We start from the raw sequence: 14,943 nt of genomic DNA, 5'->3' as shown, positions 1-14,943 counted from the left end.
CGCGCACAAAACGACAACTGGAGCTTTCCTAGTGCTCAACACTCAAAACCTCAGATCGTGTCTGGGTACAAGACCTTTCTGCACCTGAGCTTGCACCTACACTTTGGTGGCCAAAAGGCATCCTGTATCATGGGCCACTCAGGCTCTTCTACCATCTCACCGTGTATACCAGGAATGATACTTTTCTCAAGCTCGATACCGCCTCCGTCCTCTCTGTACAACTCCTCAAGTTCTTTCGCCGTGAATTTCATCTTCTTCCTCGATTCACTCCTCAACTCATAGAATCCCTCCTTCTCCATCTCATCCATGAACCCATACATGTTGACATTTTCGTACGTAGCCAATACATCCGCAGCTCTTTCGTATATAAGCCGATGCAGTATCCTCGGGCAATTGAACGGTTCCCCATAAAACAGCTGAGGACCCTGCTGATGTGGTCCATCAACTAGGTATCCCCTCGCATCCGGCAACTGGATCCTAATCTCATTCAAGCAAGGCATTTGGCCAAAGATTCCGTAATCGAGCCGGAAACTCTGGAAGTACTGTGCAAACGAACCAGTCGTGACCTTGAAGAAGTGCATCGAGTCGAGGAAAGACAGCTGCAAGTTGATCTTGCGGATCGCGTGACGCAAAGTCGCATATCGGGATAAGTGAGGGTAGATGCGAGGATAGTGGTTATACGTCTCTGCAAGTGTCCAGGTCTCGTCAGTCGTCGGAAGATGCCCCGGCTCCAGCATCTGGAAGCATTTTCCCAAGCGCCGCATGCAGTCTTTGAAAGCGCGGTGGCCCTTGACGTCTATACACAGTCCTTTGCCATACTGCAGGTCACTGCTGCCGACGAAACAGATGCGCAAGCATATCGCGCGGACTTGGCGGGACACACCGAGCATGGCTGACCATTTGCCAAACTGGCTCGTAACTTCCGGTGCACCTCTGATTGCTCTTCTGTACAGAGCGCGAGGCTGAGATTGGTGCATGCAGAAGTATATGATGCGCTCTTTAAGCTCGGTAGGTAGACCAGTCCAGTTAAAGGTTCCGCCATTCGTCTTCCACCACTGGAACATGGCATCGTTGCCGACCGGAATTTGGCTGAAAGTAGGAAACATCTTCTCCAAGAATTCCTCCAAGGGTATGTATCGGCCTATCTTCTTCGTATATACCTCAATTTCATCGGTAAAGCGACGGCCGCTTTTCCGTTTCCTGCGCTGTAGACGACAGGTAGCGAATATAGGTCTGTTACTGAAGTTGTAGAAGCCAACCCACAAAGCAAAGCTGCCGTGAAACTTCCCCAATCGTAAAATGTGCTGCGATTGGGATTGGGCGACTTCAATTGGGATGCTGAAACGGGTAGCTGATGCTGCTCTGTACTTGAGCACGGCTGTACGAACATCCTGGAGGAATGAGTGGCTTTCGCCTGGGCTAACTTGCCAGTCGTTGGACATGAAGTTGAAGTTAATGTTGCATCTCATATCGGAGTGGTGCGCAAGTGACCTCGATTGTCGGGGATAGTTTGATCTGTTCATGATGAGATCCCTGTGAACTCGGATTTCTTGGGTGTGGGTTGAACATTGGTTGAGGCCTGTGATTGTAACTAACATTGCAGAGGCAAGCCCAAAGTAAGAGAAGATGTCTTAACGACAGTGGTCTCGGGAATGAGCGTGAAGCAAGAACTATGAGACTTAAACAAGTTTAGTGTCACAGAAATCTCCGAACGGTGAATCTGAACAAACTGACACAGGTGAGGCAACGAACGGAGTGAGCACTACACAGCAAGCCTCTTACCTACTCACAGACCTGCCTAAAACGTTTCTGCCTTATGCTCTCACTACTTTTGTCTCATCTAGTACTTCACTGTACAAGATGCATAATTCCGACTCTAAGGCCCAATTAATATCGTTGCACATACAACCAAAGTCGACGCACAGACCATTGGCTCGTCAATCATTTTCATTTCATCATCCTGTCTTCTATCAGTAACTGCTAGACATCATTAATAGCGATATTCGCCATGGAGCTCCCACGTCCATATAATTGCCAGTCCACGGACATCTTCAAGTCCCTCGTCCAATCTGGGTATCAATGCCTCATCTTTTCCAAGCCCATATCCCGCTTTCCTCGTGTCCGTCCTTTGTCCTTGAATTTTCTTAACGAAAGCATGCATCACCTCACCACACATCATCAGCTTCAACCTCCCACTTTTCACCATCAGTCCTCACACACTCCCTATTCTTATCCCGACTACAACTCTTGCGCATATCCAGTGCATCCTCGCCATCATTGTAGTACGCCTTGACCACACGATAAACACTATAACCCATCTTGCGATACAGTTCTTTTGCAATTTCATTCGACGCGCGCACAAACAAATCGACAAACCATGCATCAGCGGCGTCCGAGGAGCGCTCGAGCGCAGACGAGAGGGCAGTTGCGTGGCCAAGGCGTCGGGCGCTTGGGGCGACAGTCAGGGCGGTGATGTGGCCATGCCATGGTAGATAATTGGGGTATTCGACGCCCGTGGTCGAGGGCTTGTAGGGACTTATGGGGGGTGCAAATGGCGACGATTCGAGTTTGCCTAGGACTATTTGATTTCTTTGTCAATATCTACCCGTATGCATGTTGGAATTCGTAAAACGTACTATACCCTTCAATTTGGCCATCCGTGCCTTCGATAATCTGACACAACTCGGGCCATCTGGTCAGGTACTCGAGGTAAAAACCAATGTTATATGTTTCGGTCAGGTGATCGAGATTCGTTGAAGATATGCGCAGCAAGTCGTCTGGCCGCATTGGCCGTATAGTTGACATTGTGCTGTACTAGATGAATGTGGTGAGTAGGTGGGGAAGTGAGAGATACGACGGATTGTTTGGAGGGACAAACGGCACTCCCGCGGGGAAGCCTCGCTTAAGTAGACTGCATACATGCACGCATCCATCCCTTGCATGCTTCGCGCAGCACCTCGAAGCATATAAAACAAAACACTGGTGAACGTAGACATGCAAGGAAATAATTCGTCAACTGAACGCTCAAATTATTCTAGAAAGGAAAAAAGGGTATCCAGCAGATTAATAACAACACTCTCGTAAATAGCTTCCAAAACATTCAATACCTCCTATGCGCGCCCAATGCAAATTCAAGTATCCCCCCGTTTCCTATGCGTATTCCAAATTCAATTTTATCAATTCCATCTCTTTTTGCTGTTGTTTCTAGCGTGCGCTAGAAAATGCGATCTGTGTTGCTATGATTTCCTTTGAAAAATGATAAAATCAGCCCCATTAGATGCGGAACGAGTCAACACTAGCCGCGCCATTAGCGTAGTCTTTGACAGATGATGCTCCTGAGCGCATTGCACGCTGCTCATAACTCAGTGGGCTTTGCGCTCTGTGAGGGCTTGCTGGTCCACGTAGGTTATCCACAGCAGAAACACGAGCTACACCGTTGGCACGACCATTTCCAAAAGGTGAACCTACACGGGAGGGGTAGATGTTTTCTTCGGAATAGTCGCTGAGTCGTGTATTGGCGCGTGGTTGCGTAGTAGCAGCAAGGGAATTGTTACGAATGTCCGAGGGGATTGGCGGTGCCTGACGGAAACGACGATTTGAATACGCCTGGTCCTTCTCGTCGACAAGCACTACCATCCACACACCTACAGATCCATTCTGGCCGAGGAGTGGAGTGCAGTGGATCCAGCGAGGTCGGCCCTCATCCGTTGCATCTTCCAGATCCTCGACTGGGTGCGGTAACCAGCGGATCTTCGCAGTGACGCCGCGCGAGCCATCTGCGAGCGCGCCACCGAGGGAAGCACGAACACGGTTACTGCCACCAATCCGGTCAAGGAAACGAGACTGAAGTATTCCGGGGACGCGAAGTGAAGGAGATGTAAAGAGAATGCGTAGAGACGGCGCAGGGCGAACGATAAGGTACTGATTCGTCTGTTAGACTTCCCAAAATCACTTGCAAGAGACCATGTTAAACTTACATGTTTGTACGGACCACTAAGGCGGCCATCAGGTGAAGGGACTGACTTCTCTGGCCCATCAAGATCAAAATTCGATCGATCTTGGATGAGCACTCTAGGCTTGTGCTGCATAGTGGCGTCATCCTTTTCCTCCAAATGCTCCCTGTGCATGTTGCCGCCAAATCTGCGTGTCGTGTCCAGCTCGGTGTTGTTGAACATCTCACACAATGCCTGGAACTCGTCTTTAGGCTCGTCCTTTTCGATGACGCCTTCTTCCTGGTCAACCATGCGGCGGAACGCATCGAGTTCGGTGCCTTCTTTCACAAGACCAGTCACGTCGATTTGCGCGCCGATAAAATAACGTACGGTTCCGCGTGAATCACACAAAGGCGCTGTCATCAAAAGGTTCATAAACGGAGACCCGTCACGACGACTGATTACTTTTAGTCAAAAGCCAGTCAGATCCAAACGGCAAGCGCTACTTACTAGTTCAAAAAGACTTCACTGTGATCTTTGCCTTCACGAACGGCTGCTCCGAAACGGGCCACGCTGTTACGGTTGGTTTTGGGGCCTTGCAGGAACCGACAGTTGCGGCCAATAGCGTAGTTTACGCCATATTGGGTTGTGCGATGGAATTCTAATCTTCAGTTAGTAGCGCCCATGTTTACATGCCAGATACACGGACCTTCAGACGCAAATATGATTGGGTTGTCAGCCCTCGAAGGGTCTGTCAGGCAAAAAACCTCTGCTAACCCTTCACTCGCTTCACGCAGCATTGGTGGAAGGTTGCCAGTAACTCTCTTCGCGATACTCGAGCTTGCGACTTGAGCGAAGACATGCGTGATGAATGCTGGTAAATCGTCACGAACTAGAATATCAAAGGCCTGATTGGCCTTTTCCTCGAGACTTGCGTTGACAGTGGTTCGCGCCCCAGTCTCGGTAAAACCCAAGCCATTGATGGGTTCTAGCGCTTCAGCGACAGCATTTGCATAATTGATAGCTCGTAGCGCTTTCAGTGCATCCAGGTAGTACACCAATGTAGGGACTGATTTGGGTCGATAGGCGCTAAGGAATGACGTAAATCGAAGCAAGGATGAAGTGTCGGCGAAGATGGCCTCCAAATGCTCTTTCGAGAACAGCTGGTCGGATCTGGTCTCGAGTGAGAAGATGGGTCGTCCACTTTCCACTGGTGCGGAAACCAGATCAAAGGAATGCGGGTCATCTTCCATCAAGGGAGAAAGTCTGTCGCCTTCATCCAGCGTCCCACCCTTTTGCTGCAACGGTCCAAGCTGCTGCGTCGTAAAAGAAGGTGCTGCAGACTCACACGAGATTACCGAATCGACTGAACTTCGCATCTTTGGTGGCTCAGAATCCATTGCTTGGGGTGTTGGAAAGTATCCAGACAATCGATTAGTGCCAGGCGTTTGAGGATTGCCCGGTGTTTGAGGGTTTCCGGGTGTTTGGGGATTCCTAGGTGTTTGAGGGTTCTTTGGCGTCTGTGAACGCTTTGGAGTAGCTGCTGGCGTACGTGAATAGCTATGAGCACGCGACCGGTTCCTTTCTGGAGTCGAAGGCCAGATGGGTGAAGTTGGTTCTTGACTCAATCGTCTTTGCAGCTCAACGCGATGTTGTTGGGCTTGGGGAGTGCTCGAACTATTCAATCATAAGCAAGAAGGAAAAGGAAAAATGGGATACAGGGAGGGAGCGTACCTGGTTCGAAAGGGAATATGAATTTCGCGTCTTGCAAACTCTACTTGTGGTGCCGGAGCAAAGTCATCATCGTCCGAGTGCCAACTTCCTCGATGCCCGTGATCGACCAAGCTAATAACGGGTGAAAGAGGGGCACTCGTTCTGTTAGGCTCAGCGCCATCTTGCATGGTTGCAAAGTCTAGGACCAGCGGTTCATTAAAGGCACCGCCACCATCGTCGGCCTTGGTCAGCGCGTCCGCGTCGGGTGCCATGACGCTATCGACATAAGCTGGGGCCAGCTCGCTAGGACTCCCTTTTCGGGCAGAAGTGGGTGTTGAGGCTGAGGTCCTGGAAGCGTCAGAGGATCTCTTTTGGGAGAACATTCCGTGCGCAGATCGGATCTTGTTCTTGAACACGGGCATCGCGATGGCGAAGGGGTTGCAGCGGCCCAGTAGCTTTGAAAATGGAAAAGTGCCAACTTTTGAGACCTGCAGATCGAGAGCTGGGCGTGCAGTGCAGAAAGAGGTGCACACCCATGACGAGAGGAGGGTCTATGTAATGTAAACATACCAGGTAGACTGACACGTCGGGTGGGCCCTTGGACTTGAGACAACGGGGCAACTAGTCTCGTGCTGGCAGGGACTGGACCCGCCGACGTACCCTTCGAATGCAGCAAAGATTGGTCAAGATTGGTAGACTATCGTTCAAAGTGATGGATGCCGCGTGGCCAGGTAGCGTGGGCTAATGCAAGGCACCCTCCTCGCGGTGCAGTCCCAGCAAATGGACCTTTTGCTGGGGAAAGTCAAAGAATTCATTGTCATCGAGGAGGTCAAATACTGCCGAGCAATAAAGCAGGGGTTGCGAGAAGCTAGGCATTCTACCAATCAGCGGCATGGGGAGCCGAAGTTTCTAGCGAGACGGTGAGTTGTTCTTCAGACCGTTCATTGTATTGCAAACACGTTGGCAGATCCGGACCGTTGGAACAGCTGGTCAAATAGAGGTGAACTTTTACATCAAACTCAGACTGCATGTCGCGCGCAGCTAGCAGCACGCCTCGTTTTCCCTGTCGATCACTTGCAAATCCCGCTCGTAGGCTGCCGCGCTCAACGGGACATAGCAGACGCGCCCTGATCGCGATCCTCTTGGACCTGGATGACATGTGCGATTGTGCGTGACACTGATGCGGTGTGTACACATGTCGTAGCCCTAGACGTCTCTGAGCATCGTGAAAGACGGCAGGCATTCCGGCCTAGCTGGGAGCGGTGGAGATGTGCAAGTTCAAATATTAACTGCACTGGCCGAATTGCTCCTCTAGGCCAACGACCGGGGTATGTGCGTGTGGACCTCGTGCGGTGCCATTCCGTGCCAACTGTCAATGTCGCCGGTGAATGCTTCTGCGCTAGGGGAACAGGTAGAGGCTCCAGGTCGGCTAAAACCTTTACTCCACTCCCAGAAAGACTTGGAGAACCCGTCTGTTTAGCGCTTCGCTGACGCCGTGGCAATTGATGGCTCACGAAGTCGCATTCGTATCCTGAAGTCTGTCATCCATTGGCAACGCTGTTAAACTGGTTCATCTAACTCGGCAACACTCTACCCGAATGCATGTGCATTACTCGGGACTCTAACAGGCTCGAAGATCCCCCTTGTAGAAGCAAGTAAAAAGGGCATGACTGGTATCAGGGGGACCAGGGGCACGGACGACCCAGCATGCACTGGTGTTGCGCAGTGCAGCAGCGGCCAGATGGTAGGTTTGGTTCAGCTGCACTACTGCAGCCGAGTCAACACCGTTGGTATACATGACGTAGAGACATCTGGGTAGGGCTGTGGGGGCGTAGATAGCTGCGAAAAGGGCTTGCGATGCCGAGATGCAGGGCACTATTTTCCGATGCTGACGAGATGGTTTCTTTTTCTGCGTTGCTGCCCGAGTCGAGGAAGGTGGCAGTGGTGGTTTGCCTTGCTGCCACCACAGTGTGCGGTCCGCGATTTGCGGTTGCCTTACGTATGTAGCACGTGGACGGCTACCTCGTACTGCACGCCCGGCGTCGAATTCAGCCGGCCACCACGGCCTAGCACCAACCATCACCACGCTGCTGGTTGGCAAAAGTCAAATCACGAACTGCAACTTTGCTGACGGAACAGATTCCCCCCTCGCCACCTCCGCCGCCACCGCCGTGTAGCATAGCTAGTCCAGGTCAGGCCAGACCTTGCATCTATCCTGAAGATATCAATCACGGCTAGACAATCTCGGAACACCACCCAGCCAATCAGACCACCACAGGGCCTAGATGCCCGCGACGACCATCATGGTCATACGAATAGCTCGACGGCTGAACACCTCACGTCATTGACGCTACTATCCTGTATCCACAGCGGTCGTAACCGACAAAGTTCAGTTCCAAGCCCAAGCCGTGGAGTAGGATTTGGCCACTGGGGTTCCAGCCGTGTCTGGACCCTTCCCCTTTTAGGCACATGCAAGAGAACATCTCGACAAACCAGGGACCCACCTAATCGTGGAGTCGATGATCAACACTTTTCTCTTCATCGTCGCTCTGTTGTCATAAGGACATGCCTGCACAAGAAATAGTGATCTTCGGGTTTGCCCAACAGACCCGAAATAAAACCGGCCTTGAGATTATCAAAATGCGCCTATCCGGTATAACGCTTCACATGAAGAAATTTCGACGGTTCCACCGGAGTAATTCTTAATGGAAAAAGAAAGCAAAAGTTACCTTGCATACGTACATAGATGAATCGTCGTCAGCGCAATACGAATGCGGTCGGCATTGCAGCCATACATGCCGGCTTCTCTCGGCACCTAAGACTCATTTCTCCTGTCGGAACGAGCAAGAACACCGAAGATACTTGTCACAATCGCGCCAGCTTCCCAGAGAATATTCACATCAAGTTAGGCAGCCTACATCTGCTCGACAACAAGCATTGCACCCCACATGAAGTCGCATGCGCCACCCCGGCTCAAAATTCCGAGTAGTCATTCAATTGCGGAGCAACCTCACCAGCTCTGGACAAACACCCGCTCGCCCATGTGCCGATTCTCAAAGTGTAAAACCCCCCCTGCAGCACGACATTCCTGTCCAAGTCGCAGCCAGACCAACCATGTGCCCTCTTCTTCTTTTGACCGCCCTATGCGCAGGTGGCTACCGCGAGCAAGTATCTGTCTTGCAGGCAGAAGCGACAGTACATGTCAGTACGCATGAACATACACAATTTATGCGTCCACCCGCTCTGGCACTATTGAAAACTCTAAATCCTTCACAGAATGAGACTTGCTTGTCAGATTTTCCCACAATCAAACAGTGTCGAGAGTGGAGCTGAGAAGCAAAGGCACGGACACAGAATCACAGTGGAACCGAGGTCGGCTGTGGTGAGCAGTCTGTGCGAACAACAAGACGCCAGAGTAGGATTGCTGTTGAAAAGAGAAATCAGAAGCGTCGGGCATCGTGTGGACCGCCAATCTGGATTCGAGGTTCAAGAGACGTTGTTTGACGCGGGGCAGTTGGGACATATTAGCACATCCCCAGTGTCGCCTGCCACCGTTTGATACCACGCGGGTCGCGTAGTGGGGAAGCTCTTCAGGTTGTGACGCTGCGAGAGCGAGTAAAAGTGTCTACATGACCTAGGAAAGACCAGGTGAAGACTGAAACTGACAAACTCGCCCAATATGGAAAAACTTTTGCCAACGTCAAAGTGCTGACGTGAACAACCCTTTTTATACAACTATATCTCTGAATTCAGTAAGTTGGAGTAAGCACTAGGAGAATAAGCGTTTAGACATTACTAGAGCACTGAGATAGTTCAGAAGCAACAAAAAGAAAAGTTGCAAGGTTCTCTAACCCACATACATAGCATAAGTATGTCACTTTAATCGTTTCGTCGAAGGCGGTTGTCTGTTGTTGTATGCCTCCCGTCAGGTTGTTCGGCCAAATTAGGCGAGGCGTAGAACAAAGTTGAGGAGACACAGGGCCGGGCATGTTTTCCTTTTCTGTCACAAGCACGACTCGAGTATCAAGACCATCGTCATCATTGCTATGGTCATTGAGAACACAGAGTGGGACGCTGTTGGGAGACGATCATGCGGCCCAAGCGCACATGAATTTGACAAGAACAAGTAGTTACTAGAGGGTATTCATAACTCGATAACGGCAAACGCACTTCAAAAGACATTAGAAATGCAACACACGTCAAGGACTGGAACTGGGATTGGAGGATGATGTCTATTGGCGTGAGGGGTCACTCAAAGCCATGTTGGCACACCACTATATCTGCATCGTGATATCGTCGCTTTCCATGCGTATGAAAGTGCAGAAGAGAGAATAATCGAAAAGTCCGAGAAACCACGCCGTTGACAATCCGTGTCCCATGTTGCCAGCCCACAAATCCGAACCACCTCTGCAACGTTTAGATGTAGGTCTCGTAAGGTACGGGTGTGATGTTCTCTGGCTTGTTGTCCTTGAGGCTGACGACGCGCTCGCCGCGGGGCATGGCGGGCTGGCGCTTCATCTGCTGGGGCTCGCCAGTCTCCTTGGCCTTTTGTTGCTTGGCGAAGTTGAGCTTGACGCGCTTAAGGAAGTCCTCTCGTGAGCGTGAGTGGCGGACGTGCTCGATGCGGACGTTGATGCGCTTCTCCATGTATCGGTTGCCGACCTGCTTCTGGAGGATGACACCGACCGCCGACTTGGTGACGTTGTAGACGATACCAGTCTTGCCGTGGTAGACCTTGTAGGGCATACCCTTCTGGACCGCACCTGCGCAAATTCATAAGTCCTCCGCCTCCAATTGCTCTCGCTGGGTTTCAGGGGGGCTTCGTACCGTTGGCTACGACATCGACGATATCACCGACCTTGTACTGCTTGAGGTAGGTCGAGAGAGGGATCATACCCTTCTTCTTGAAGTCCCTCGAGAATCTAACCCATCGTTAGTCCACGTCTTTGTTGTCGTCGTCGCTATCGCACTGCGACTACATCTATTTTTCGGGATAAAACGTACGCATAGCGCGTACCCGCGCGAAGACCGGCTGCGTGACCCATTGTGTTTGTGTTGGGGGTGGTTGTGTGTGCGGCAAGCTGAGGTTCGAAAGTTCAACGATTGTATTTTTGCAAGCCTGTGTGGGAAGCGGTTGCCGCAAATGCCAAGCGTCCGTGCACATCGCTAGCCTTCCCTGCCGACCATCGACACCAATGTTGGACATGTACGTGGAAGAAGTGAGGGATGTATATTGATCAAGAATTAAATTTTGCTCTATGAATCAAAGCTTACAGGGAATTCATCGCATGTTGAATAGTTGGCGGAGTCCAGTTTGTTTTGAATGACTGATTTCCATCGTCCATGGCCAACATGGCGAGGCTTGTCAATTATTGTGCACCCTTGGAAAATCAAATCAAATCCTGTTAATACACACATGCATTGATTTCATCACCATTGACCATAACATATCATAGTCATGTCAAATTAAACATGTACAAACGTACATTGGTGAAAGTGGCACCTTGAGTGCTAACTCCGAAGCGAAAGGGAAACGTCCGTGCGCCCACTGCCCACCTTGGCGTACTTCGAAATTCACGTTCGCTCGCAACGCAACCCACGACTTCTCTCCTCCATCGACAACCACAATGGCGCCCCGCTCCTACTCCAAGACGTACAGCGTCCCCCGTCGTCCTTTCGAGTCCGCTCGTCTGTATGTGATTCCCCATGGCCACTGAGCGAGAGCGTGCTCCGCTTATGTCTGGGACACTGGTTAATTATTGGTTAGGGATACTGAGCTGAAGCTCGTCGGCGAGTATGGTCTCCGCAACAAGCGCGAGGTCTGGCGAGTCCAGTTGACTCTGTCCAAGATCCGTCGTGCCGCTCGGTGAGTTACTCAATTGCACACTCGCTGCGCAATGCGAAATTTCGAGAAGCGACAAGCGCTAACATTTTGCAGTTCGCTTCTTACTCTCGACGAGAAGGACCCCAAGCGCCTCTTCGAGGGTAACGCCCTCATTCGCCGTCTCGTCCGTGTCGGTGTCCTCGACGAGTCCCGCATGAAGCTCGATTACGTCTTGGCCCTCAAGATTGAGGACTTCTTGGAGCGCCGTCTCCAGACCTGCGTCTACAAGCTCGGTCTCGCCAAGTCTATCCACCACGCTCGTGTTCTCATCCGCCAGCGCCACATCCGGTATGTCTTTGTGGACGCCCTCTGAAAGAAAGCACGCGACTAACAAAAGCCACAGTGTCGGAAAGCAGATCGTCAACGTCCCCTCCTTCATGGTCCGCCTCGACTCCCAGAAGCACATTGACTTTGCTCTGACCTCGCCATTCGGTGGCGGCCGCCCTGGCCGTGTCAGGAGGAAGAAGGCCAAGGCCGCCGAGAAGGGTGGTGACGACGATGCCGGCGAGGAGGACGAGGAGTAAACGTTACGCCAAAAAGAATGATTCATGGATGATCGGCGTTGGGCATGACGGGATGAATCTCTCTGACAGGTTTCTCTGTCCTGGAATGCACTATATCCCTTGTGGGTCACGGCTGGTAGAAGATCTACATACAAATTCTGTAGTCTCTGCCCAAAAATCTTCAATTGCCATTGTCTGTGTCTGTTCACTTATGCTGATTGTGATGTGTATGCCGTTTGGTTCAGACTTGATCAGAGTATGCTTAGATGTCATGTTTGGGTAGTGTAGGAGTTTTTCTAGAAACAATATTTGTACCCGAGTTCCTGCGGATGATTATACCACATACAAGAACTTGAAATTCAATGCTGTCGGTTGGAGACATGCACACTTTCATGTCTTTGGTGATCTTGCAACAGGTAAATATAGTTTGAACACAAAAGCGAATGCATTGTATCCTGGGTACACATTTACACTTCTAATACGACGAATCATCAGTATACAGCCTCGTAACCGGGCTCGGTCTCCTATTCTCAGTCGCCGCCAGCCCTGCAGCCACCTTCTCCTGGCCCACCTTTGCTCTCGCCTCCTGCATGATCCAGAGCCCACTGCTGGTACCCAGTCTCGTAGCGCCAGCCTCGAGCATCTTGACAGCAGTATCGAGTTCCCTCACGCCGCCACTGGCCTTGACCTCCATCTTCCGCCTGCTCACACCCTTTGCGGCAAGATACTCTGCAGCGCCTACCATGAGCTGAACGTGAGGTAGTGTGGCGCCCGGTCCGTTAAAGCCTGTTGATGTCTTGATGAAGTCAAATGACGCGGCAGCAGCGAGGTGCGAGGCCGCAAGGATTTGGGTAATTGTCAGCTGCGAGGTTTCGAGGATGAGTTTGAGCGTTGTCTCGGGGCAGAGCGAACGAATGGTAGCTAGTTCTCTGTATATGGCGCTATAGTCTGGAATCTCTTCTTGGCCTGTAGCGGTAGAGTTGTTGCGGCTGGCACCAGCATTCTTGGCTGTGTTGGCAGCCGTGATGCTGTCAATGGCGGAATCTCTGGAGGTGCGAGTCAAAGTCTCTGGGCGGTTGTGCTTTGTGAGCAGCGAGTGGTTGAGCACAACGTCGAGTTCTGCTGCGCCGGCTGCAACAGCTGCACGTGCTTCACGGCATTTTGAGTATGTGTCTTGGGTTCCCTCGTGGAAACCGACGACGCAGGCGACGAGAACGTCCGTGCCTTTGAGATTCTTTACACAGCGCTGCACCCAGTTTAGACGGACGCATACAGACTGTTAATCACTTGTTAGTCAAACTATCTTGAATATGTTGTTGCATAGCGCGATCGCCGGATGTTATGGAAGAGACAAACGTACCTTGAACCCTTCGGTCCTTGCCTCACTACACAAGCCGTCTACAACCGAACTCGTAGCATCCAGCTTCAATACGGTGTGGTCGATCGTTTTGGCCAGTTGCTTCAACGCCTCTTCTCCGTTCCGCATCCTTGGTCCTTCGTAAACCTTGTTTGCACGCTCCCCGCTCTCCACCTCCTTCAGCACGTGCCGGATTGTCTCATCAATCTGCGCCTGCCACTCCGGATTCGTATAACGATCCGTCATGATCTCAATCGGCGATTGATTGTCGTTGTCGAGATCCGGGTTAGCGGCCAGGAATCCACGGATCAGCACTTCGGATTCTGTGAGGGGAATCGGGTGGGGGTCTGTCGCGGTTGCAGCTCCCGCTGCGTCTGAAGGTTGTGTGGCAGCAGACATGGTTGGTATCCAGGGGTAGGCCTGTTTATTGGTTTTCCCACTTTCCAAACGATGATTTGATATGATTTGATTTTCCGGATTAGCCCAGCTCGAGATACGGAGTAGCTAGCCGGCGGTGCGGGCGATGCGTATTGGGTGACGATGACGCGGGGTGGCTTTTGTCCGCGAGTCGTGGATGCGATCAAGGGGCTCGTTCACGCTAATCCAAGCACGCGAAAATGTCCCGAGTGCGAATCGATTACCGGCGGCGCAAGGTCAACGACTGTTATAAGTATTTTACAGTAGAAGCGGAGGTCGGCGTTCTGCCCGTCATGTGTCTGGGTTGGAATGGGGTCTCGACTAGGTTTCCCCACTTAAAAGTCGAATTGTGCGGCCCAGGGTGAGGTCCTTCTGTTCTAGGTATAAGGTGGCTGCTCACCACCATGAACACGAAAATGTCCATCAAATTAGTTCACAAGATGTGGCTTGCTAATAGACTTGTCCATGTTTTTCTTGTTTACTCACATTGATTTCCAAGGCTATCTTTACTTTTTTGACCTTGTGTACATGCATCAACAACCAAGGCCCAGTCCACCACTTTACTCATTCTTACCCGCGAATTTAAACGATCTAAGCCGAGCATTCTAGCACATAAGACCATAGGATGGGTGTGGGTATGCATTTGTACTTATTTAGCCCAAACATTCTTGCTATCACTTAAAAGTATACGAAGTACGAAGCTATGTTCTGTCTGTGTGGGAGTCCCAAGCTCGGTTTGAGATATCGATACTATCACGTGAGCATATCGATAACGTCACGTGGGCCTTCTCAGATTTCAGTGAAGTCCGCAGGCAATTCTATCTTACGAATATGATACTTTTAATTTTGTTTTTCTAGCACATACGTCCATAGATTTCTGGCCCAGGGAAACCCGTTCGATCTTCCGTACTTAAGCAGTTAATCGGCGGATTAGTAGTCAGGTGGGTGACCACTGGCGAATACCCGCTGTCGTATGTTTTTTTTATTTGCAGGGTGGTCCAGTTTTTTTGCTCAGGTTGAGGCTATCACGTGGCTGGCTTACTCTTGGCGTTATGTCGAGTTTGGGCATACATTAATAAACAGCCCCATCAAAGATACTTTCACATGCCATGCAGGCAGTACAAACGCTTCATCAAT

At 51.0% G+C, this 14,943-nt stretch overlaps 6 protein-coding genes across 6 annotated transcripts; 1 reads left to right on the top strand and 5 right to left on the bottom strand.

Annotated features, from left to right (window-relative positions):
• Positions 1-50: 50 nt before the first annotated feature.
• PSV08DRAFT_372139 (uncharacterized protein) lies at positions 51-1,523 on the bottom strand (the record flags this gene model as incomplete). The annotated part of the gene is made up of 1 exon (XM_014228484.2): positions 51-1,523. The coding sequence occupies one exon, from the start codon at positions 1,521-1,523 to the stop codon at positions 51-53; it is 1,473 nt and encodes a 490-aa protein (XP_014083959.2).
• Positions 1,524-2,165: 642 nt separating this feature from the next.
• Positions 2,166-2,866, bottom strand: PSV08DRAFT_363388 (acyl-CoA N-acyltransferase; the record flags this gene model as incomplete). The annotated part of the gene is made up of 2 exons (XM_014228483.1): positions 2,637-2,866; positions 2,166-2,578 (listed from the first exon to the last, which is right to left on the bottom strand). Exons 1-2 carry the CDS (start codon positions 2,803-2,805, stop codon positions 2,166-2,168), a joined length of 582 nt encoding a protein of 193 aa, XP_014083958.1. The 5' UTR covers positions 2,806-2,866.
• A 407-nt stretch (positions 2,867-3,273) lies between these two features.
• PSV08DRAFT_392617 (uncharacterized protein) lies at positions 3,274-6,067 on the bottom strand (the record flags this gene model as incomplete). The annotated part of the gene is made up of 5 exons (XM_014228482.2): positions 3,274-3,921; positions 3,978-4,389; positions 4,443-4,593; positions 4,642-5,609; positions 5,667-6,067. The coding sequence occupies 5 exons, from the start codon at positions 6,065-6,067 to the stop codon at positions 3,274-3,276; spliced, it is 2,580 nt and encodes an 859-aa protein (XP_014083957.2).
• A 3,796-nt stretch (positions 6,068-9,863) lies between these two features.
• On the bottom strand, positions 9,864-10,700 carry PSV08DRAFT_309612 (60S ribosomal protein eL21). Its single transcript, XM_014228481.2, has 3 exons — positions 10,650-10,700; positions 10,473-10,567; positions 9,864-10,408 (listed from the first exon to the last, which is right to left on the bottom strand). Exons 1-3 carry the CDS (start codon positions 10,688-10,690, stop codon positions 10,062-10,064), a joined length of 483 nt encoding a protein of 160 aa, XP_014083956.1. The 5' UTR covers positions 10,691-10,700; the 3' UTR covers positions 9,864-10,061.
• Positions 10,701-11,272: 572 nt separating this feature from the next.
• Positions 11,273-12,227, top strand: PSV08DRAFT_363385 (40S ribosomal protein uS4; the record flags this gene model as incomplete). The annotated part of the gene is made up of 4 exons (XM_014228480.1): positions 11,273-11,337; positions 11,413-11,511; positions 11,584-11,817; positions 11,873-12,227. 4 exons carry the CDS (start codon positions 11,273-11,275, stop codon positions 12,051-12,053), a joined length of 579 nt encoding a protein of 192 aa, XP_014083955.1. The 3' UTR covers positions 12,054-12,227.
• A 250-nt stretch (positions 12,228-12,477) lies between these two features.
• On the bottom strand, positions 12,478-14,081 carry PSV08DRAFT_309601 (uncharacterized protein). Its single transcript, XM_014228479.2, has 2 exons — positions 13,393-14,081; positions 12,478-13,308 (listed from the first exon to the last, which is right to left on the bottom strand). Exons 1-2 carry the CDS (start codon positions 13,786-13,788, stop codon positions 12,508-12,510), a joined length of 1,197 nt encoding a protein of 398 aa, XP_014083954.1. The 5' UTR covers positions 13,789-14,081; the 3' UTR covers positions 12,478-12,507.
• Positions 14,082-14,943: the final 862 nt, after the last annotated feature.

This window comes from Bipolaris maydis (genome assembly GCF_028858645.1).
Source record: "Bipolaris maydis strain C4 unplaced genomic scaffold PSV08scaffold_9, whole genome shotgun sequence".
In the NCBI taxonomy this organism is placed as follows: domain Eukaryota; kingdom Fungi; phylum Ascomycota; class Dothideomycetes; order Pleosporales; family Pleosporaceae; genus Bipolaris; species Bipolaris maydis.
This window is presented reverse-complemented; position numbering and strand designations above follow the sequence as displayed.